This window comes from Phyllostomus discolor, chromosome 9, assembly GCF_004126475.2.
Source record: "Phyllostomus discolor isolate MPI-MPIP mPhyDis1 chromosome 9, mPhyDis1.pri.v3, whole genome shotgun sequence".
NCBI lineage: Eukaryota > Metazoa > Chordata > Mammalia > Chiroptera > Phyllostomidae > Phyllostomus > Phyllostomus discolor.
Genome location: NC_040911.2, coordinates 56,621,510 through 56,644,189, shown reverse-complemented (window position 1 = coordinate 56,644,189; position 22,680 = coordinate 56,621,510). Strand labels below are relative to the sequence as shown.

Sequence of the window (22,680 nt, the reverse complement as noted above, 5' to 3'; positions counted from 1 at the left end):
TCATTCTGAAAAGTCGATTAGAAAAATACTAAAACCTGTTTGGAGGAGGAGTATAGGGTGAGAAAACAAGACTGTAGTCATTTTTAAATTGAAATGTACAGTGTATTTAATCTTTTATCTTTTTGGTATTTTCTTCTCAAGATATATGCGTGTGGAAAGGAATGCTGAATTAGTTAATGTTCTTTTTATATCTGATTTTCAGTGTCCTGTACAGTGTTCCTCACTGTTTAATGGATGAGCATAATGCTTCATATCATACAATAAATCACCAACCTACAGAAGTCTGAACAGCTCCCTCTGGCTCAAGTTAATCTACTGGATTTGCCCTTTATCGGGAATTGCATATAGTTAAAAAAGAGGAGAAAAAATATTCTTTGAGAAAATATCGGGTATTTTTCAACTGAGTTTTTGAAGCCCAGTGATGAGCAGATAGTTTCCTTCTCTTGGCAGCCAGGGGAGTGGGTTATATTTGGAGTTAGTCAAGTAGGTTGTCGGGCCCACACTTGGGAACCGAGACCTTATCTCACTTAGCAATGTGCCTTTTAGGGATTTGGCAGTGGAAACTCACCAGGCACTCATGTTTTTCCCCTTTTGCCAGAGGCAAGGCAGGTGTGATACCTATGCCACAGAATTCGACCTTGAAGCTGAAGAGTATGTCCCCTTGCCAAAGGGAGATGTGCACAAGAAGAAAGAAATCATCCAGGATGTGACCTTGCATGACTTGGATGTTGCCAATGCCCGGCCCCAGGTAACTGCCTTCACCTGAGCATGACCTGGCACATGAGCCCTTGTGCATGTTTGGGGAAGCTCTGTGAGTGAATTGTCAGAGGCTTGCTGCCCTTTCTTAGGGCAGCAGGTCTTTTTCTGTTTGTAATATTAAGCGATTAACAGCAGCATGAGCTACTACAACTATTTGAGTTGTTCCATCTCAAATATTGTAGTCACAGGTGATTTCACATGTATTGTTGTTCCCTATCCCAGCCATGCCTCCGTCCCTGACTGTGGCTTTTCTCCAGAAGTGGGCTCACACCTGGGATTCTCTGGGTGTTAATGGCAGAAGGGCAGGAGTGTTCTTGAAGCCCTTTGCAGACATTCAGAAAGTCTGACAAAGCTGTGTCTTTCTCTCTGCTTAGCAAAATCCAGTTTTGTAGCCTTGAGTGGGAACTGTATCTGTTCCTCATGCTAAGTAGAAAATGGATACTTTGTGGGAAAATACAGTATGACTTTATGGTAATATGCGAGTTCAGTTTTTATTTTTATTTTATAAATATGTTTATTGATTTTAGAGAGAGAGGGGGGCAGAGAGAGCAACATTGATGTAAGATACATTGATTGGTTGCCTCCCGTACGCACCCCACCTGGGGATAGAACCTATAACCTAGGTGTGTGCCCTGACTGAGAATTGAACCTACAGCCTTTTGGTGTGTGGGATGATGCTCCAACCAACTGAACCACACCAGCCAGGGTGAAATGTGTGATTTTAAAAGCCTAACTGTTCCCTCCTGGTAGTCTTTCAGTTTGGTTTTCTCTTCATCCTAAGAGAGGCCACCTTTTCACTAGCAGGGAATAGGCTTTCTTATCTGAAATTGGATTCTTGGGTGTTTTATCCCTTGGAGCCTTGGCCAAGAGATTGCTGAAGAATCATCTTGGACCAGTAGGTCCCCTCTGCTTGTGGAATGGCTGGCCCCAAACCAGCCTCCTGGGAGCCTTTGATTTGGAGAAATTGCTAGGCTGAGAATTGGAATTCAGGGATTATGTTTCTGTGACAGCTAATTAGTTGATTTGGGTCTCTAGGTTTTCTGTGACTTAAGGCTCTCTGATTTTGAGTTTCCTCTTCTGTGCAAAGGATATAATAGTTCCTGCCTTCAGGGCTGTTTTGAGGATAAGATGTTGTTAAGTACTCAGGAAACATTTGCTACTTGCTACTTTTTACTGTTGAACATTTAGTGAGCACATCTGTGCCCCAGGGTCTGGTCACCAACAAGTGATCACAAATTGCTGGGTAAATGACAAAACAGCAGTTTTTTGTTGTTGACTGCACTCTGAAAAGCTGGTGGGGAGACGAGTACAGGCAGGGAGTGAACCTATTAGGAGTTGGCAGGGATGGGTTCAGAAGACTCTGAGCAGCTCTGGGTCAGCACTAGGTTAATGTGACTGTATAGCTGAGTTTAGTGGGAGGAAACATGGGAACATAATTAGGTGTACTTCTTTATACCTACTTCAACAGTCCATTTGTCCCCAGTGAGATTGGAACATTAGGAGGGGGTGGGGACTTGGATGCTCCACAGAGTATCCCTGAACTTTAACGGATGACTGGGAGCTTCCCAGGAAAGGGAATGCAGTTCCTGGCAGATAGACTAGAATATGCAAAAGCACTGAGTCATAAAAGAGCTTGGGTGTTCAGGGAACAGTTAGGAGTCCTGTGTGGCCAATCAAGCAGTGTGGAACTGGAACAAAATTACTGGAGTTGGAGGCTGGGCTAGATTCCACAAAGCTTATACTTTCCATGAAAGGATTGAATTTGATTCTTATGGGTCAGGGGGAACCGTTAAGAACTCCTGTGTTTAGAAGCTCCTTAAGTTTTCCAGTCAAGCTAATAATAGGGCCTGTGTTGCCACCCTTCAAGCCCAGGCAAGTTCATGGTATTCGTGCAGATGGAAAAATGTTCACAGAGCCATTGGGATGTCTGGCATGCCTTTATTCATGGGTGGGAGAGCCATGCATGCTGCAAGGTGCATGTTTATCTGCATGTCTCATGTCATGGCCCTTGCTCCCCAACATGGCACCCTTCGTGGCACCTCTCCCCTTGCATGTCTCTCATCAGCATCGCCCCCAGCAGGGAGTCCCTACCTGTTTAAATACCAGAGGGGAACAAAGCCAGAAAACTTCCAGAACATTACATAACATAACATAATTGTGCATGGAAGCCCACTTCCTGTTATGGGAACAGTTTATCAGACCCAGTCTCAAGGCTGTGAGAACACTGGTTATCAGGCCCCTCCAAGGCTATGGGAACACTGCACCCCTTAGTTACGCGGACACCTGGGTGAGGAAGCCAGACTGCCTCCATTTACCCTACAGGGTCTGTACTCCTCAGGATCCTACCAAGTTGACACTGGGAACCTGTGGGATGGAGAGGGGGGTGAGACTTTTGCACCTGCCTTAGAGAGCAAGACTGACTGACAAGTCTTTTCCTGCACAGGGGGGACAAGACATTCTGTCTATGATGGGCCAGTTAATGAAGCCAAAGAAGACAGAAATCACAGGTAAGAGAAACAGCAAGGTTGGTGAATCAGAAGCAGAGCTGGAGGGCCCTGGATTCTGGTATCCTTCCTGTGTGAGACTCTGTGAATGACTCCTCCCTAAAACTGAGAAAGTGCCTCAGGACAGGTTCTTTCTTCCTCTTTTTTTCAGAGCCTTGACTCTGTGCTAATAGTCTATGACTAATTGAAACAGCCAAAAGCATACCCAGTGCACTCTGGCCCTGTGTATTAGCACATCCTCTTGACTGAATTCAGTATCCTTGCACTCATCTTTGGAGATTGAAGCCTTCACAGTCTCTGGTCCCCTCGAGATCCCAGAAATGTGGATTGTGTTTGCCCAACTCTGCAGGGTAGCTCCTGCCAGAGCACACCTGAGCACTGAGCTTTGCTGCCTGGTACTAGATTCCTCTAACCTGCCAGGAGTTTCCATTCTGCTCATCTTCCTGGCACTTCCCACTTTGGCAGGAATGTTGCTGTTCCCTTGTGGACCTTTAGTGTACTCTGCTTTTCTTTCTGGTATGTCCCTCTTTTTTCCTATTTACCACCTACAGCTTTATCACCTTAAAATGTTAAACAGTTGCAGGGGTGTTCAACCTTTAGGTGTCTCTGGGCCACACATTAAATACAGATACACTAACGAAAACTGATGAGCAAAAAAAAGGTTTTAAGTAAACTTATAGTTTTGTGTAGGGCACATTCATAGCCATCCTGGGCCATATGTGGCCTGTGAGCTGCAGGTTGGACACCCCTGAAAAAGCATGTGTTTGTTTTTTTTAAAGTTTTAGCCAGTGGAGTGATCTGAGGTCTTCCTATTATACTTGACAAGAATAGTTTCTGTATTTTAACATGATTTTGACTATACATCCTCTTTTGACCATCCCTGCCTCATGGCTTTGGTGGGAGATGCTATATCAAATCTTCAAGTTCTGTGTTTGTGAGTAGCTCCCTCCTGATAGCATAGGAGCTGGCTGGAAAAATGAGTGACCTTAGATGGGTTCTTTAACTTTTTTTTTTAAGATTTTATTTATTTGTTTGTTTGTTTATTTTTAGAGGGGAGGGAGGGAGAAAGAGGGAGAGAAACATAGACTGGTTGCCTTTTGTATACCCCCAACTGAGAACCTGGCCTGCCACCCGGGCATGTGTCCTCACCAGGAATTGAACCAGTGGCCTTTTGGTTTCTAGGCTGCTACTCAGTCTACTGAGCCGCACCAGCTAGGGTGGGTTTTTTAACTTTTGAGAGACTTACCCTCTTCGGACTCTGAGATTGGACCTTTTCTCAGATCCTTTCATTCCTCACAGGTTTTCTTACAGATATGATTCTATACATGCCTTTTATTCATTCCTTTGTCCAGGTACTTGGCAGAAAAGTTAATTAACCTAAGCTTTGTGATACAGGGCCAAAGACAGGGTCATTTACCAGTGCAGAACAAATTTGTATATGGAAACTCATTTAATCCAGAGGTCCCAAACTCAGTGTCTCTGGAATCAGGTAGGGAGCTAAGTGTAGGTGGGTGTGAGTAATAATGCTTGGTGGGGAATGTGACTTAAAAAAGACATCTTCAGGGGAAATTGCCAGTTTTGTGATTTCTGGTGTGATCATTCTTACTTTCAGATTATGAAACTGAAATCTGGAGTAGGGACATATCAACAATGTACCTGAGGTCACATAGCTAGCAGTAAAACCAGGCTCCAGACTTGGGTTTGGGTTGAATCCAGATGGGGAGAGAAGAGAAAAGGTGACATTTTTCGCATCTACTACTGACCTTGCATGTCTACTCTTACTGTCTCCTAGACAAACTTCGAGGGGAAATTAACAAGGTGGTGAACAAGTACATCGATCAAGGCATTGCTGAGTTGGTTCCAGGTGTGTTATTTGTTGATGAGGTCCACATGCTGGACATTGAGTGCTTCACCTACCTTCACCGGGCCCTGGAATCATCTATTGCCCCCATCGTGATCTTTGCATCTAACCGAGGCAACTGTGTCATCAGGTAGGTTGGCTGTCTGCCAGCCATGAGGATTTTCCACCTCCCATCTGGGTTCATTTGTTCTCCAGGATCACTTTAAACCCATTATTATGTCATGAGTTAGGATGGGAAAGAAGGGAAGTCATATTCATTTTGAGAGAAACATGCCAAAGTGGATTGCTTTCAAAGGTAGTTCATGTGTCAGCCTTAATCCATCATGGTCACCAAAGGCAACTGCCATCCTGTTACTAAATATGAGGGCCTCCTGGGGTTACGGTGTGGTATGATTTGTTCATTCAGTTGGAGTGGGCAAAGATTAAGATTGGATAGGCTGGTCTGGGTGACATTATATATATTAACATCTCTGATTATACTAGCTCTGGGAGGTAAATATTTTTGGTTTCATTTTGCAGATGAGGAAACAGAATGGCAGCATAACTTGCCCCTAGTCATAAAGGTAGAATGAGAATCCAGGTCTTTCTGATAGTGAAACCAGTAACAACCAGAAATTTCTGTCTGTTCCTTAGAGCTACACAGTACCTCCACTTACCCCTACTCCCTTAGGTCTGCCTTTGGAAAGGGAGGTGTTGACACCTGGAAGTCAAATGCTGTATGATGCTTACTCTGCCAGGATGGGCTCAGGGCTGAGACAGGGGACTTGGCTGAGATTCTTTTTTTCTCCTAAGTATTCTGTAGGCCTGTGAGCCTCAGAGAACACACCATCTTTCCAGCTTGCAACCTGAGTATCAGTACCTCATACTTGGTACTTTTTTTTGCTTTTTGGTTTTTTGTGCTCCTGTTTGAAAACTGGGGCCACATCCCAGCATTGCTAGTGGAATGAAGGGGAATGGTGAGAAGCCCTTTTAAGTCTGCAGCAGAATAGTGAGAGCCCTGGAGGCTGCATGCTCCTGGCAGAACGGTACTAGAAATCTAGAAAGAGACCCCAAGGCCCATGAGTTTCAACACAGAGCCAGAGCCACACTGAGTTAGGAATTCAGATTTCTAACCCACCTACACTTGCCTCTTGAATGACAGTGAGTAATATGCAGTTTAACTGGCTCTGTGAAGTAACTTTGTATCCACTGAGGTTATGTTACTGAACCCAACCAGTTGGGGGTTGGGGGGCGTACTACTGCTTGCCACCTACCAGGCAGATCTCCAAAGACTGATGGAGTTCAATGGAAAAGAAAGGAATATTTTATTTAATGGCAAGTTTCCATCCAAAATATCTGGTAACAAAAGTAAGGGGAAAGGAAGAATCTTAGAGTACGACATCAAAAATAGCTACTTAAGTATTTGTTATTACTACGTAGGTTCAAGAACTGAAAATAACACAAGAACAAAAATCTGTTCACAGTGCTGACTTATCACAGAGGTCTTTGGAAATAACGGCAAGTTTCTGCTTCAAAACCTGTTCCTTCTAAGACACTCAAAGAAAAATCACTCTGTCACCCTCTACCAGATCATTTCAAAGTTGCACCAGGAACCTCTTCTCCTGACCAAAAGTATCATAAACATAGGTGGCTTAGCTGGTTTCCAGTTGCTGTCCAGCTTCAGGCATCTTTTGGAGTCTTTGTCCCCAGTCCACCATTCACAGGCCTGCACTGGCCACTGTTGACAGGCCCATAGGCAACTATTGACAAGCCCTCCCCCCCCCCCCATGGGGGGAGGGGGGAAACTGACTTTTTGCTTTCTGGTACGTTCCATTCCCAAAAGTCCTTTCCCAGAATTCCATGCGTGCCGAAAGCCAGTGGGAGTGTCCAGCTTTCCAACCAATGAGGGCCAGTGTTGGCCATATTTGCCTTTTCCCCTCTTCCAGCTGCCAAGTTTAGTAATGGGGCAAAGTCTCCAGTCACTGGTGTGTAGCTCAAACCCTCTCCATTTCTTGGGGGTGGGGGGTATGTCCATTATAGTTATAGTTACCTAGAAGCTGTGCTGTTAGTGCTAGGGAGTGAACTCCTCAGATTTCCCCTCAGTTAACTAGGAATTAGAATTTGTATTCATGATTCAAATTTATGTAGCAGAATCTTGTAGTCACTCTTTGAATCTTTGTAATACTGTGTTGGTAACATTGCTACATTTTTTTCTTCAATATTTGAGATAAGGCAGCTTGTACCAGGTCCAGGACAGCCTTTGGTGAGAGGATCCTGGCTCCCTAGGCAGCTTCTGGAAATCAGATATATGGCTTGGTACCCAGTGACCCTGGTGTCTTTGTTGCACAGACTCCATAAGTTTGCTATGCTTGCTTTTTCTTTGGTTAGGCCTGGCTTCATTTGGGCAGCTGACGGAAGGGCTCAGCCTGGACAGATGGCACCCCTGCTGCAGAGCTCTGCTAACAGGTTCCCTTCCTTCACAGTGGATAACTCAGCCCAGCAGATGCCAGTACAGCAAGATGGCAGGAGCAAGATTTCTTAGGCCTCTGAGTACTTTCTTTCAGTCCCATTCCTTCCAGGAAAAAGGTTCATAGGAAGGTGGCTTTGATCTCAGAATTGCCCAAAGGGGACAGAGCTCTGGTCAGCCTGCAATCTGGGCGACATGACCCCAGCTTCTTTCTGACTGACTTGATCAGGGCTCCTTGAGGCTGTGGCTGCTCATGGCTGTCAGTCTGCAGTCACCCAAATGGAGGTAAGATGTTCAGAGTGTGGATCTTGTGTAGGCCCAATAAAATAACCAAAATTGAGGTGTGTGCTCTTCAAGAGGATTTTGGTGCCAAGACCTAGAGGGAAATTTGTTGAGTAGTGATAATGTCAAAATATCAAGGATAAAAATAATAGCCAACATGTATTACGGAGCTCTTTCTGTGCACCAGGCACATTGCTGCTCTCACCTCAACTTAGTGAGGAAGAGACAGCTGTTCTCATTGTTTAAATGAGGACACTGAGGCTGTACCAGGAGGGGACACTTGGCCAAGGTCACACAGTTCGGAAGCAAGACTGGGATTTGACCAGAGCATTGAACTTCACAGCTCATGCTCTGTATAAGATTTGGCTTAAATGTGAAATGATGGAATTTCTGGTAGTTTTGGCCACATCTGACTTGCTGCCCGTCAGACTCTACCCCTATACTTAGGAGCTGTTGAGCTTCCTTCTTCACTTCAGACCCATAACTGACCTCCAGAGCTTGAAAGGAAAGGGAGGAGGAAGGAAACTCACAGCCACTGAGGGCTTCCTCTGTGCCAGACACTGTCTAAAGTACTCTACATGGGTCATCTCATGTAACCTTAAGGCACCCTGACTACCTTCTGGGCAGGTGATGTTTTCTTCAGATTTCACACATGAGGTGGCCAGCATAGGCTTCAAGCTTGACACCTGACTCCAAAGTCCATGTCATTCCTGCTGTCTTACACTGCTTTGTGGAGTTGCCTGGTCAGTGAATGGGGATTGAGCTTTGAGTTGATGGTGGTTGTGTGGAGAGCCACTGTGGCCTCTGAAACTGCAGACAGCCCCCAAGTCCTCTAGGTCACCTGTCCTTGTGCATTGGGGGATGAGGGAACCATTACTGCAGGAGCACATGTCCCTATGCTTCTTCCATGGGTGCTTTACTCTCCTGTGGAAATGGACAATGTTCATAGCTACAATAGGAGGTGAAGCTGCACTGACTCTGTCTACGCTTGTTACCTTGAGAAGTCCTTTCCATTTCCCACAGCAGGACCCGCAGATGTTGAAGGTGAGCCTGGCTCTGATCCCAACTCTGAAAACTTTGGAAGGTCTTCTTTTCCTGTGGAGAATAGCTACCTGAATTAAGGAGTCTTTACAGGAGTTTTTCCTCCATAAGTCACTGTTACAATAAAGCATGGAGACTTAAGAAACAATGTGGTCTCAATTCACTGTAACCCTGTGGTAGAACACCCTGAGTGGCACTTTAAAAAAAAAAAAAAAGCTTTATAGAGATAAAATTCACACCTAATACAATTCACCCAGCTAAAGTGTAAAAATCAGGGGTTTTTAACATATTCACAAAGTTGTGTAATCATCTCCATAGTCTGTGTTAGAACATTTTCATCACCCCTAAAAGAAATCCTATCCCTATCAACAGCTACCCTGCCATCTGCACATGTACCCCACCCTATTTTTTCCATAGCTCCTCTCCACAGTCCCTGGTAACCATTCACCTACTTTCTACCTTTATGCGTTTAATGCCTTTTCTGGACATTTCATACAAATGGCACCATACAATCTGTGGGGTTCTTTTTCGTCGGCCTTTCGCTTAATGTAATGTCAATGTTCACTCATGTTACAACACACACCATTACTTGTTTTTAAGGCTAAGTAGTATATCAAAGTATGGAATATTTAGTAGCAAGTTTTCCCATTCATCATTTAATGGACATTGGGGTACCTAAGGAGTGGAATTGCTGGGTCAAATGGTAGCTCTGCTTCACCTTTCAGGATTCTGCCAGACATTTTTTCCATAGTGGCTACAGCACTCTCACCAGCAATGTGTGAGGATTCTAATTTCTCCACATCTTCAACAACTCTTGGTATTGTCTGTCCTTTTGATTTTAGCCATCCTAATGAGTATGAAGTGGTATCTCATTGTGCTGTTGATTTGCATTTTCCTGATGGCTAGTGATGCTGAGTATCTTCTCATGTGCCTGTTGGTTATTTGCATACCTTCTTAGGAAAATTATCTGTTTATGATACTTTGCCCATTTTCTACAGGTTATTTGTCTTTATTGTTAGGTTGTAAAAATTCTTTATGTATTCGAGGGATACTAGACTCCTATAGATGTATTATTTGCAAATATTTTTCTCATATTCTGTAGGTTGTCTTTTCAGTGTCTTGACTATGTCTTTTGATGTACAAGTTTTAAATTTTGATGAAGTCCATTTTATCTGCTTTTCTCGTTTGCCTGTGCTTTTGGTTTCATATCTAAGAAAAATAATTTGCTTTGGCTGGTATGTCTCAGTGGATTGTGCGCTTGCCTGCAAACCAAAAGGTTGCTGGCTTGATTCCTGGTCAGGGCACATACCTGGGTTGCAGGCAAGGTCCCCATTTGGGTTGGCGTGTGAGAAGCAACCGACTGATGTATCTCTAGCGTGTGGATGTTTCTCTCCCTCCCTTTCCCTCTCTCTAAAAGTAAATAAATAAAATGTTTTGTTTCTTTTTTTAAAGAAAATTCATTACATAATCTAAGGTAACAAAGAATTAACACCTGTGATTTCTTTTAAGAGTTTTCTAGTTGTAGCTCTGACATTTGGGTTTCTGATCACTTAGATTTAAATTTTTGTGTATGGCATAAGGAATAGGTCATCCAACTTCATCCCTTTGCATGTGGATACCCAATTGTCCCAGGACCATTTGTTGAAAAGACTGTTATTACTTTATTGAATTGTCATGACAGCCTCATCAAAAAATCAGATGGCTTTGATTTGATCGTACGGCTTAGTGGACTTACGAGAATTATCCTTCATGTTACCCAATGAAGTGTTCTTTACTGTATCTTCTGTCCTCATAGAAGCTTTAAGCTTGTGTTGTCTGTGTCACCATAGTTAGAAGATTATATAAAGAAGCAGTCAGGCAGTGATTCTGGGCCAGGAAAACTTTTACTTTTCACGTCTGGAGGTACTGCTGGCATTTTGTGGGTAAAGGCCAGGGATGCTGCTGAACATCCTACATGCACAGGATAGTCCTCTACAGAAAAATTATGTGGTTCAAAATGTTAACATGCCACAGTGGAGGAACCCTACATTAAAATTTTTGCACATGTGTAGGTCTATCTATAGGATAAATTTCTAGATTCCAGTCACTATGTTCCTCCAGATATATTGTACCATATTGGAATCCTAGAAGAATCACACATAAGGTCTCACAACCCAAAACTGTACATTTGGAAGAGGCACACCATTAACATAGTTTGAAGAAAACTATAAGAAACTTTCTTAATGCATGCTTGTAAATTCTGTTATTTTGAAGTTTGATTAGGGAGTACTTTATTTTTCTTAAGCACTTTTTCTTTAGAATTATACTTGTTATTATGTCAGAATTGAAGATGATTTATCATGAGTGCTACAGAATTTGGGATATTTTAACAGGGTAAAGGTGAGATCTTTTAAAATTTTTTTCAAGAATTCCCAAGAGAGCCCTGATGAGTGTGGCTCAGTTGACTGGGTGCTGTCGTGCTGTCTCATGAGGTGAAGGGTCACAGGTTCGATTTCTGGTCAGGGCACATGCCTGGGTTTCAAGTTCGTTCTCCAGTTAGGGTGCATGCAAGAGGCAACCATTGATCAATGTTTCTCTCTCACACTGATGTTTCTCTCCCTCTTTTTATCCCTCCCTTCCACTTTCTCTAAAAATAAATAAATAATATCTTTAAAATAAAAAAGAATTTCAAGAGAATTCCGAAGTGGGACTTAAGAAATCTTAAACTTGCCCTGGCTGGTGTGGCTCCATGGATTGAGCACTGGCCTGTGAACCAAAGGATCTCTGGTTTGATTCCCTAGGCACATGCCTGGGTTGCAGGCTGGGTCCCCAGTTAGGGGTGTGCGAGAGGTAACCACACATTGATGTTTTTCTCCCTCCCTTTCTCTGAAAATAAATAAATAAATAAAATCTTTAAAAAAGAGAGAGAAATCTTAAACATATGGCCTATATATAATTCAGTAACTGAAATTAAATGTAGTTATTAAAAGTTATTTTATTTAATGTGAAGATTGTAGGCAAACCAAATACCAATATTTAAATCATGATAGAATTTATTTATAGAGTGTTTTAATAAACATTTTCTTTTTTCTTTTTTTAATTTTAATTGTTCTTCAAGTACAGTTTTCTGCCTTTTCCCCCACCCCCCAGCCCTCCCCACTTCCCTCCTGTTTCCACCCCTTCCATTTATAAACATTTTCTTTTAAAGATTTTATTTATTTTATTTTTTAGAAAGGGGAAGGGAGAGAGAAAGAGAGGGAGAGAAACATCACTGTGTGGTTGCCTCTCTTGTGCCCCTCACTGGGAACCTGGCCCGAAACCCAGGCATGTGCATTGACTGGGAATTGAACCAGCAACCCTCTGATTCGCAGGCTGGCAGTCAACCTCTGAGCCACACCAGCCAGGGCATGATAGAATTTAATTTTTACAATTCTTCCTTGTAACTATTTTTAGAATTATTTGTTTATAAAAGAGATTTATTTTCTCTAAAGTTATATTAATATTTGTATTTTCTATTGTATTTCCCCATTTATTTTGAAAGGTCTTAACTTTTTATATTTAACAGTTTATTAATGTAGCATTTTATTCTTTTTTGAATTGTTTTTATTGTGGTAAAATGTATGTAACACAGAATTTGCCATTTTGCTGTACAATTCAGTGGTATTAATTACATTCACATGTTTTATAACCATTACCACCATCCACGTCCAAAGCTTTTCTATCACCCCAAAGAGAAACTCTACCCCTTAAGTAGTAAGTCTCATTTTCCCCTTCTCCCTCTACCTGGTATCCTCTCTTCTATTCTGTCTTTACCAATTTGCCCTTTCTAGATATTTCCTATAAATAGAATCATACAATATCTGCTGTTTCATAATTGACTTCTTTCTTTAAAAAAGGGGGGGTTGTTTGTTTGCTTGTTTGTTTGTTTGTTTGTTTATGGAGGGAGAAAAAGAGGGGACCGAATGCATAACCCAGGCATGTGCCCTGACCAGGAATCAAACTTTTGCTTTACTAGATGACACCCAACTTACTGAGTCACACCCACTAGTGAGGACTATAACTGGCTTCTTTCACTTAGCATAAGATTTTCAAGGTTCATCCTCTTGTAGCCTATATCAGAACAACATTTTATTCTTGCAATAATATAAATATACATTTATGCTTCAACTAATTGGATACAATTTCAACAGAATGACTTTTTAAAAATATTTTATTTTTCTTTATTATTAGAGAGAGGAGAAGGGAGGGAAAAAGAGAGGGAAAGAAATATCATTGTGTGGCCGCCTCTCATGCGCCCCCCACTGGGAACCCAGCCCTCAACCTAGGCATATGCCCTGACTGGGAATTGTACTGGGACCCTCTGGCTTGCAGGCTGGCCCTCAATCCACTGTGCATACCAGCCAGGGCCAGAATGATTTTTTTTAACTGAAGCTTTATTTCTGCAATATTTACTTAGATTAGAAACCAAGTATTTTGATACTAACAATTAAATCCAAATGTCCTGTCCTTGTTCTTTATTATAGTGATAAGTTATGACCATAGACTCTTAATCTGGCACCAGAAACGGTGCTGAGGTAGACCTGCTGCTGCTGTGACTCTCAAAGGCTGAGGCTTCCAGATGCTGTGGTTGAAGCCTGGTCCTGGGGGCTGCCAGGTCTGCGCAATACACATCCTGTCAGGCAGGCAGCTGGGTACCTCAGGGCCTGGTGGGTTTAATAGGGCTCCTCTCCTGAGCTGTTCTTCCTATGGCTTGGCTAAGAGTCCAAGAGGAAAATAGGAAAAGACATAACTGGACAGTTTTCCAAAAGAAATAAAATAACTAGTGCACATAAGGGAAAGCATTCAAATGAATCAAGAAAATGCAAATTCAAACAAGATGTTACCCATTCATTTTCTAAACCATCAAAGCAACAAAATATTTGAAAATTAGAATACCCAGTGCTGGCTATAATGCAGTGAGATCAGATCATTTTTGTAGCTGTGTAAATTAGGATATTCATTCATCCATTTGAACAGATAGTCAGAATTGTGACAGACACTACTAGAGTTGCTGAGGAAATGTTCATGACTATATGCATAAAATTATTTATTAAAGCATCATTAATAAAAATAGCAGCAATTGGAAACTATCTAAATGCCCAACAATTTGGGTTTTATGAAATACCTGATAAGACTAAAGCAACATGGACAAAAGCAAAGGCAAAACAATCTATATGCTTAATTTAGTTTACAAAAATGTTTATATGAAAATTTGGCAAATACGATTTTTGGTGGCCTTTTTCTCCCTTTCCCAAATTTTCTATGGTACTGATATTTGCTAAAATAATGAAGTTGTTTTTGATGACACCTGAATGGTAGTCTTTTTACACTGCCTCTGACTCTTAGGACATGCACTAACTGTTTTGTCATTGTGCATTCCTCAGTCATGTTTTCAGTGTTCAGAGTCTGGTCTCAAATTGCCTGGGGTGATATGGTCATTCTGGGTCTTGCAGAGGCACTGAGGATATCACCTCTCCTCATGGTATCCCTCTTGACCTTCTGGACCGAGTGATGATCATCCGGACCATGTTGTATACTCCACAGGAAATGAAACAGGTGAGTCTATCTTCTCCCTTCCTCTCTCTGTTCCCCCCTGAGTTGCTGCCAGTGTTCTCTGATGCCATGTAGGAAGTACTGACTCCCACCACTGTCCCATCACTATGCTGCATCCTTGGACAAGTCACAATACTCTGAGCCTCAGTCTCCCCATCTGAGGGAGGGATGGGCCAACTAGACACTGCCTAAAGTGTCATAAAACTTCAGTTGCCAACATCCCTCCTGATAAACTTTAGGAAAGAGATGGTGAAAAATACTGACTTGATGACAGCCATTAGGGGGATCACTGGAAAAGGAACCTCTAGGAAAAGGGCTTGAAATATGATTTAGCAATAGCCTCTTGGCGCCTAGGCCAGACCCTTTTCAAGGTTCCTTTTGCTCAGTGGGCAAAGCCAGGTACTCTGTCCCACCAGAACCCACAGCAGGCCAGGTTTAGCAGGATACAGAAGCTAGAGGGGGTGAGCACTCGAGTCCTAGCAGAGCTGTATACAGCATGACCAATGGGTTTCTCAGGGACTTTGGAGGCTGTGCCTGGGGCTGCTGCCTTGGTTGTAGAGATAATAGTAAACAGGGTCACACATCTTAGGCACCTGGAATGGAGGTCATAAAATTAACCTTATAATGAGAGACTTGATGGAGATGTACATGGAAGCATCTAGCTCAGTCACTGCACAGAGTGCATGCCAGAATTCCATGTGAGCTGAATTTGGGGGTGGAGGTGACAGGGGTGTATGAGATTGGGCCTTATCCCAAGGGGTGCAGGCCCAGTTCTTGCATGCATTGCCTTTTGCTTGATCTGGAGCTGGAACACCAGTTGTGTGCTAAATAATGCCTAGGCACTGCACACTTAGAATTTCTAGTACCCTAATTGGTACTAGGGTACTTTAGTAGTCATCACAGTCATAACCTCTTTTCCTTTTGATGGCTGAGTTGTGGAGTGGCAAGTCCAGGATGCAAAGCCAGACAGTTCCCTGCAGAGCCCAGGCCATCTGCTCAGCAGTAGATTGTGCTCTAGGTTGCTGATCCACTGGAGCAGTACAGGCTGTGTTCTTTTCCCTACTCTGCCCACCTATGCTTCAGATGGTCTCACTTCCAGGCTATAGGTCTCTCACTTTGAGGTCCACATATGGCCAAGGCTGGAGATGTGGAGTAGACTAGGGCTTCACTGACATCTTAATAGGCTCTGGCTGGACCCTCTCCCCTCACCAGAGCACAGGCACTGTTTGTTGGATATTGTGCTCAAGTTATGGACATGCGTAACCAGCATGATTCCATTTGATTTCCAGTAACCATGAGACAGGGAGAACTGTTATTGTTGTGATTGCTAAATATGAGGACACGAAGACTTAGGCTAAATGCCCAAGTTCATAAAGCTGGTCAGTGGCAAGTATGTAATAGGACTAACAGGAATCCAGGCTGTCTGATCCTGAAGCCCATGTTCCTAAGTGCTGTGCTACCAGCCTCCCACCTGGTAGAAATGACAAGTAGGGGTGAAGTTGCTCTGGCAATTTGTTGGCAAGGCCTTTCCTTTTGGAGCTCTGAAGGCCTCTCCTGGGCATTTCTTGGCTGTTCCCTTGCTCATGTGTAGCTATCTGCCTGGCCCTGCCAACATTTCTTATTGACCAGTACCCAGGAGTACTGGGGTGAGCATGGAACTGGAGGTCTCCCTTCATAACCAGCATTGATAGAATATTGAAAAAATTGTAGATCATGGCAGCAACTGTGCATTATTAGGAGATAATGTCCATGTCTAGGGGCCTTATGACCAGCTAATGGTCTGTTGCTCTTGGATGAATGCTAGGTTGAAGTCAAAGCATTCATTGTACAGAGGTGGAAGCAAAAGCAAAGGGTGCTTTGTTTTCCCATCCTTACCTTTGGGACTAGAGCCTGCTGGGAAAGGCAGCCCTACACACTCAGATCGCTTCTTGGCTAAGTGACTTGAGCAGTTTCATGCATCTCTATGAGCCTTCCTGATTCACTGCAAGATCTCTTCCCTTCTCTCAAGGTTGTCATGAGGACTAAGTGAGATAGTGACAATAAATGGATAGGGCCAGCTGTCCCTTTCTATTGCAGTTATTACTGATATTAACAGCTTCCAGGTGCTTCATAGATATCCGCTGGAATCCTCATGACAGCTTTCAATAATGAGGGTTTGTGACTCAGGAAAAACAAGGGCCCCATGGTCACAGAGAATAAGCTGCAGAGCTAAGACCGTACTCAGAGCTAGTTCACATGTTTACTCCATTTGACCCTGGAACATGTGGTATGTTCTCTGCTGGAATGTTCTCCAGTTGTGCCTTCCTGAGCAGTGACCACAGGCCAGCTCCCGGACTGGTTCCATATGCTTAGCTAGGCCTCCTCTTGGGTTAGCGGAGGACAGATTGCCATTATGCACACTGCTTTGTTCTGATGGGTTCAAGGGATAACCTCAGCACTTTTACTGGATCCTGGAGTAGGTCTTTAAAAAACAGAGTAAATGTAACATGTATTCTGCTATCAATGCCGACATCCTCATAAACTATCCCTGCAGGTTATTAAATGATTAAAGATCTAATTTATGAACTGTCCATTTCCAAACAGTCTGAAACAGGAGCTCTTGGGATTGCTCTGACCTGCTTTAGAGCGAGTGAGAGCAGTGTCCCTGATATTTCTGAAGCCCAACTTCCAATTCAGTGCAGCTCGCTAAAGATGAAATGCTCAGGGCTGAAACTTTCCCCTTAACCAAGCTCGAGGATTAAATATTTGCTTCTCCATAAAGTTTTTCAAGGTCCTAGGGGACATTTTTCTTGACAGGACCTGGAAGTTTCCTTTGTCCCCAGCTAGCAGTGAGAAGGTTTTTATATTGAGCAAAAACCTTTCTGACTCTGACTGTTATGGTCGGTGGGGAGTCCTGTGGAGGGAACTGGGAGCAGGGATCTCCCTTCCTGTTCCATTTCTGCCTTCCTCATGTCCACTCAGGACCTTCTGTGCTCAGCTACATTTATGGTGGTTTGGGACCCCAGATGGTGGAACCCGTCATGCACAAGCTAAGATACTTTTGTTACAGAGGTCATACCTTAGTAGCACTGGCTAAAGATGTTTTATGTGGCTGGTGCAGTGTGAAATATTTCAACAAAATGACAACATTTAGAAATCAGGACATTTCATACAAAATCTGAGTTCCAAGTTTTTTGATAGAATAAAAGACTTTCTTGCTAGCATCTGGCCTTCCAGCCCTGGCCCTGATCCTGAGCCTGTCTTTCTTACTGTGTAAGACCTTTCCCATTCGCAGCAGGCTGGCCCCTTATAAAAAAGTCACTAGACACTAAATCCCTCCCTCTACAGCTCCTGCTCTCAGGGTCTCTTTCCGAGAGCTGAAAGGCCAGCTTTAAAGTGCGTATGTCCTAAACCTCTGGTCTCTGTCTTCCCCTTGTAAGGCTTTAGCTGGGGGGCTTAGTCTTTCCCACTTCCTAAGCCTCTACCTGGGTGTGTTTTTATGACTTTAATTTAAACAAGAGCTTCTTGATATCTTGTTTATGAAGCTGCCAAAGTGAAAAATTCCTATATTATTTGAGGTTCAAAGTCTTCACGCTATCTCAGTTTCCCAATACACAACATCATTATCCCAGCTACCCCTTATCACTCATTGCTGGTGTGCTTGCAGGATCCTGGTGCCACTTGTGTTACTGCACCCACACTATCAGCTCATTTTCTATCCAACTTACCGGAATCTGCAAACTGCAACAAACATTGACCTCTTCTTGATAGAGTAGATATTTTCGGGTGATGTTATAAGGGCTGGTAAATCTGTAAAAGTAACTTAAAAATTTTACTTATTTATTAAGCAAATAAAGAATCTCTGTTTTTGTCTGAGTCTTATAGGTGGTGGTGTCTGTACTGGAGAAGAAAGTTAGAGGATGTGTGGGAGCCTGGGCAGATTTTGGAGAAGCCTCACTTTTCTTGCTCTTGAAATTGAGTGGCCTGGGCTGGGAGGCAGGAGCTGAGCCATCCTGGCGGCACACACCTCTAGGGTACCAACTGCTTTCTAGTCAGTATGAATGTAATCCTCTGGCTTTAAATTCATTCACAGTGTGGCTGGCACCGAACAGGTATGTTTGTGCAGTCCTGGGTAGGGGTCAGCTCTTTGCCTCACCAGCCTGGGATTGGGCCTCTGCTGCTGTAATGGTGGGGACTAGAAACACTGAACAAGATTGTTTTTAAAGCACTGTATAAATGAGACGCTTGAGGTTGGTCACTGTTGATCATGGTTTTTCTCCTCGAAAAGATTATTAAAATCCGTGCCCAGACAGAAGGAATCAACATCAGTGAGGAGGCACTGAACCACCTGGGAGAGATTGGTACCAAGACCACTTTGAGGTGAGCTGGTTGTCCTCTGGACCTGTGTCTGCCTGCAGCTGCTCCAGACCCCATGGTGCCTTCTTAGCAAAGCCTGTGGGGACGTAAAGGTCTGTTAGAACGTAAAGACAGTCCCCCTTCTCAGGGCATGGGACCATGTCTGCTATTAGTGGTATGGGTCTTATCCAAGGAAACTGATTTAGAGTGCAGAATATTTAGATTGATGGTGTTTTAAAAACTAGATTAACAGGTTAAGTTCCCTTGCCCTGTAGTAGATGCACTCCTGTGATGGAGAGTTGGCTCTGACCCCGGGCTGGTCCCCTTGGTAGAAGAAATGGACAGAACCAGAGACCAGGGTCCAGGGCACGGAATTCATTAGGTAGGCCCTGCCTTGCCATCTCGCCCCCTCACCCATGCTGTCTCTGTTCTTCCAGTGTGTCTTAGATAGGAATGGTAGCTGTAGGCAAATGTGAGGAAGGATTGCAGACATAGACTGCTTTCCTGATAGTGGCTTGAAGCCATTGCCTATGTGGGATGTCTCTCCTCAGTGTTCTGGCTTCTTGTGAAATCATTACTTCATTCTCGCCACTAATTCCCTCACTCCTGAAGTTGAAGCAGAATTGTAAGCTGTTTTGTTTAGGTAGAGTGGTGCTTTTAAAAACTTCTGGATTTTCATGCCTTTCGTTGGGGCATGTGCTTTCAGGCTGTATGTTCATTTCCCTACCATGTTCAATGTCCTTGGCATTGCCTGCGACAAAATTTGCAGTCCCTTTCAAGCAGCAGTGGATTTACCTCCTGTCAGAGAATTCTTAGACTGTGACAAAGATTTAGGGAGTAGGACTTGGCTATGTTCAGGACTTCTGACCTCTCCAATGGGGTCATGACTGCAACTCTCTGAGAAACAACAATTCTCATGTCTTCTTGTTTGCTGTGTCCACCACATCTAGCACAAGCCCAGCATTGAGCTCAATCCCTGGTGTCAGTGCTCCTGCTGGTCTGGGATGGGGCTTCTGTCTGTGGCCACTGTTTCATTCCTGCCCTGGCCCCTGTTCCTTTTAGGTACTCGGTGCAACTGCTGACTCCGGCCAACTTGCTTGCTAAGATCAACGGGAAGGACAGCATCGAGAAAGAGCATGTTGAAGAGATCAGTGAGCTCTTCTATGATGCCAAGTCATCAGCCAAAATCCTGGCTGACCAGCAGGATAAGTACATGAAGTGAGTCTTTCTGCAAAGAGGGACTCCCTGGCATGTCTGGGCCCAGATACAGCCTGCAGATACAAGGTTTACCTTTGCCTTCGGATTCTGTTCCAACTTGGACATGGTTAGCAGCAAGTTCAGTGTGCTAAATGTTTCTTTTTAAATTGTCATAATTTCTCTTGTGGTTCCTTTGAAGGAACCCTGCCTCACCTGGCATATTTTCTAATAAATCTGTATAGGATTATTTTGATGGTATCTCTTTCTCTCCTTTTAATTAAAACAAATAAATTTTGTATTTTAGAACAGTTTTAGATGTTGTGAAGATTGTACAGGGCATTCCCACATACCTCACACCCAGTTTCCCTATTGTTAATATCTTATAGTAGTATGTAGTACATTTGCCACAGTTGATGAACCAACACTGATACATTATTACACTTTATTCATATTTTCTGTCCCAGGATCCCACATTACATTTAGTTGTCATTTCTCCTTCAACTCCTTGTGGCTATTGTTTTTGCTGACCTTCAAAGTTCTGAGGAACACTGGTCAGGTGTTCTGTCTAATATCCCTCCATGGAGTATATTAGCTGTTTTTCTCATGATTAAACCAGGATTGTGGGTTATCGGGAGTAAGACCATATGGGTAAGGTACAATTTTTATCACATTGTCAACATGACTCATCACTATTAATGTTGACCTTGATCCCCTGACTGAGGTGATTGTCAGGTTTCTTCACTATAGTTACTCTTTTCCCCCCTTCCCATACTATCCTCTTTGCAAGAAGTCACTGAGCATAGCCCACACTTAAGAGCTGGGGAGTTTTTCTCTACCTCCTTAAATGCTGAGCATCTACATTAATTATTTGGAATTCGTCTACACAGGAGATTGTCTTTTCTTGCCATTTGTTTATTCAATCATTTATCTCTGTATGGACTCAAGGATGTTTATAATATACTTTGGGTTATAATCCAATGACACATTATTTATTTTGCAGCTCAAATTTGTCCAGCTTTGACCATTGGGAGTTCTTTTCGTTGGCTTCTGTATCTCTCGACATGTCCCTATCACTGGTACTACATTTCTTTGTGAGTTCAGTGAAGTGGGGCTTTCAGCCATTTGAGAGGAAAGAGAAATGGCAGTGCCTGACAGATGCCATACTGAAACATTCTCGCCTGGTAGGATGAGCACCATGTTCTTTCTACCAGGCTGGTTCCTGTCTGCTAGCTCTGTGCTGCCTGAGGCAGGGCTTAGCCACAGAAGCAGTGCCTTGGTACAGGCTAGTTGTTTTGGTTCTCTGCCCTCATGGGCAGGATCTCATACTCTTATATGTGCAAAAAAGGGGACTAACCAAGACAGCCATTTTGATCTAGTCATTGTTCTAAGTCAAGTTAACCATGAAGTCCTTTAGGGGGTAAGTATAACTGTTCTCCCATTAGTGATGATCATCTGAGCGTGTCCAGGAGACTGCAGGACAGGAGGGCTGAGATAATGCTGTGGGAGTCCATCCAGACTTCTCAGAGTCTTCAGGCCCTGAGGAGGACCCAGCTAGTCCCTGCTGCTAGAATGGACCTTCTCCCGGCCTGGCACCTAAAGGAAATCCCAGCGTGGGGTGGGATACTTCCTAAAGTCGTGGCTGAGCTCTGGCTTGTCCTGGCTACTCATATCTTGTGTCTCTGGCCTCCCAACATAAGCAACATTAGAAAAAACAGAATAGTGATACCTCTGATACTAATGTAGCAAGAGCTGATTGTGGGCAAGAGCCTGTGTTAATGCTTCATATTTTTTTTTTCACATTGTCACAGCACCCCTATGATATTGGTGCCAGTTAGGTCACTTGTGCAGCTGGTAAGAGATGGAACAAGGAAGATTTGGAATCAGAGTGGTTGGAATCTATGCATATAACATTTCCCTCAGTGTGCTGAGTTGTTGCATGGGGGGAATCTTCAAGATCTGACTTCCATCCCAGGCAGGTGATGCAAACAGGGGCGGGTATTAGGAAAGTGACTTCACTAAGGTGATATCCCAGAGGAGAAGAACCAGACTCTGCCCACCTTAACCTCTTCTTCCAGCCCCCAAACCTTTCACAGTGTTTGAAGAGCAGTAGAGAAGCTGTGGTGATGGCAAACCTCTCAGTGCAGGTTGGGACAGAGTCCCTCCCACCTGCTCAGAGAACCCTGATGTCCAGAGGAGTCCTGGTGAGGAAGGGAGTGAGTGTGGTCACAGCCCCCTAGTCCTGTTCCTCAGGAATTCTGCTCCTTGGTGTTCAGGGCTATGGCTCACCTAACTGGAAGAGATGGTTCTGGGTAAGTGGGAAGGTAAGGTTATTTTAATTTTCCTCTTTTCCAGCAAGGCCTGTGGTTATTACATTAATCTTCTCGGTGAAGTTTTTATGACCGGTCCCCTCACTGACTATCAGAAGTTTTTCCATCCATTACCAAAAGGGAAACAGACCCTGTAGGGAGGAAAATATTTGTCATATCTTATCTGGCTGACACACAATCTACCAACAATTATAGCAGGCCCATTTTTTGTACTATTTCAGCTCTGGTGTGAAAAATTGTTGTAATATGAAAGTGAGGCAGGGTGGAAGTTGGTCATAGGAAATGGCTGATATTCCAAGCTCTGGGCACATGTTCTCCAGTGCCTACCCACAAACTGATTGAATGGGCTGGAGAAGA

General features: G+C 43.5%; 1 protein-coding gene across 2 annotated transcripts in view; it reads left to right on the top strand.

The window, feature by feature from the left end:
• RUVBL1 (RuvB like AAA ATPase 1) overlaps positions 1–20,252 on the top strand; it is a 52,853-nt gene extending 32,601 nt beyond the window's left edge. For both annotated transcript variants that reach the window (XM_028524138.2, XM_036009407.1), the window contains 6 exons: positions 599–748; positions 3,203–3,266; positions 5,056–5,254; positions 14,365–14,467; positions 18,732–18,823; positions 19,862–20,252. In XM_028524138.2, coding sequence (XP_028379939.1) covers positions 599–748; positions 3,203–3,266; positions 5,056–5,254; positions 14,365–14,467; positions 18,732–18,823; positions 19,862–20,021 — 768 coding nt within the window. In that variant the 3' untranslated portion in view covers positions 20,022–20,252. The remainder of the gene's footprint in view (positions 1–598; positions 749–3,202; positions 3,267–5,055; positions 5,255–14,364; positions 14,468–18,731; positions 18,824–19,861) is intronic.
• The last annotated feature ends 2,428 nt before the right edge of the window (positions 20,253–22,680 follow it).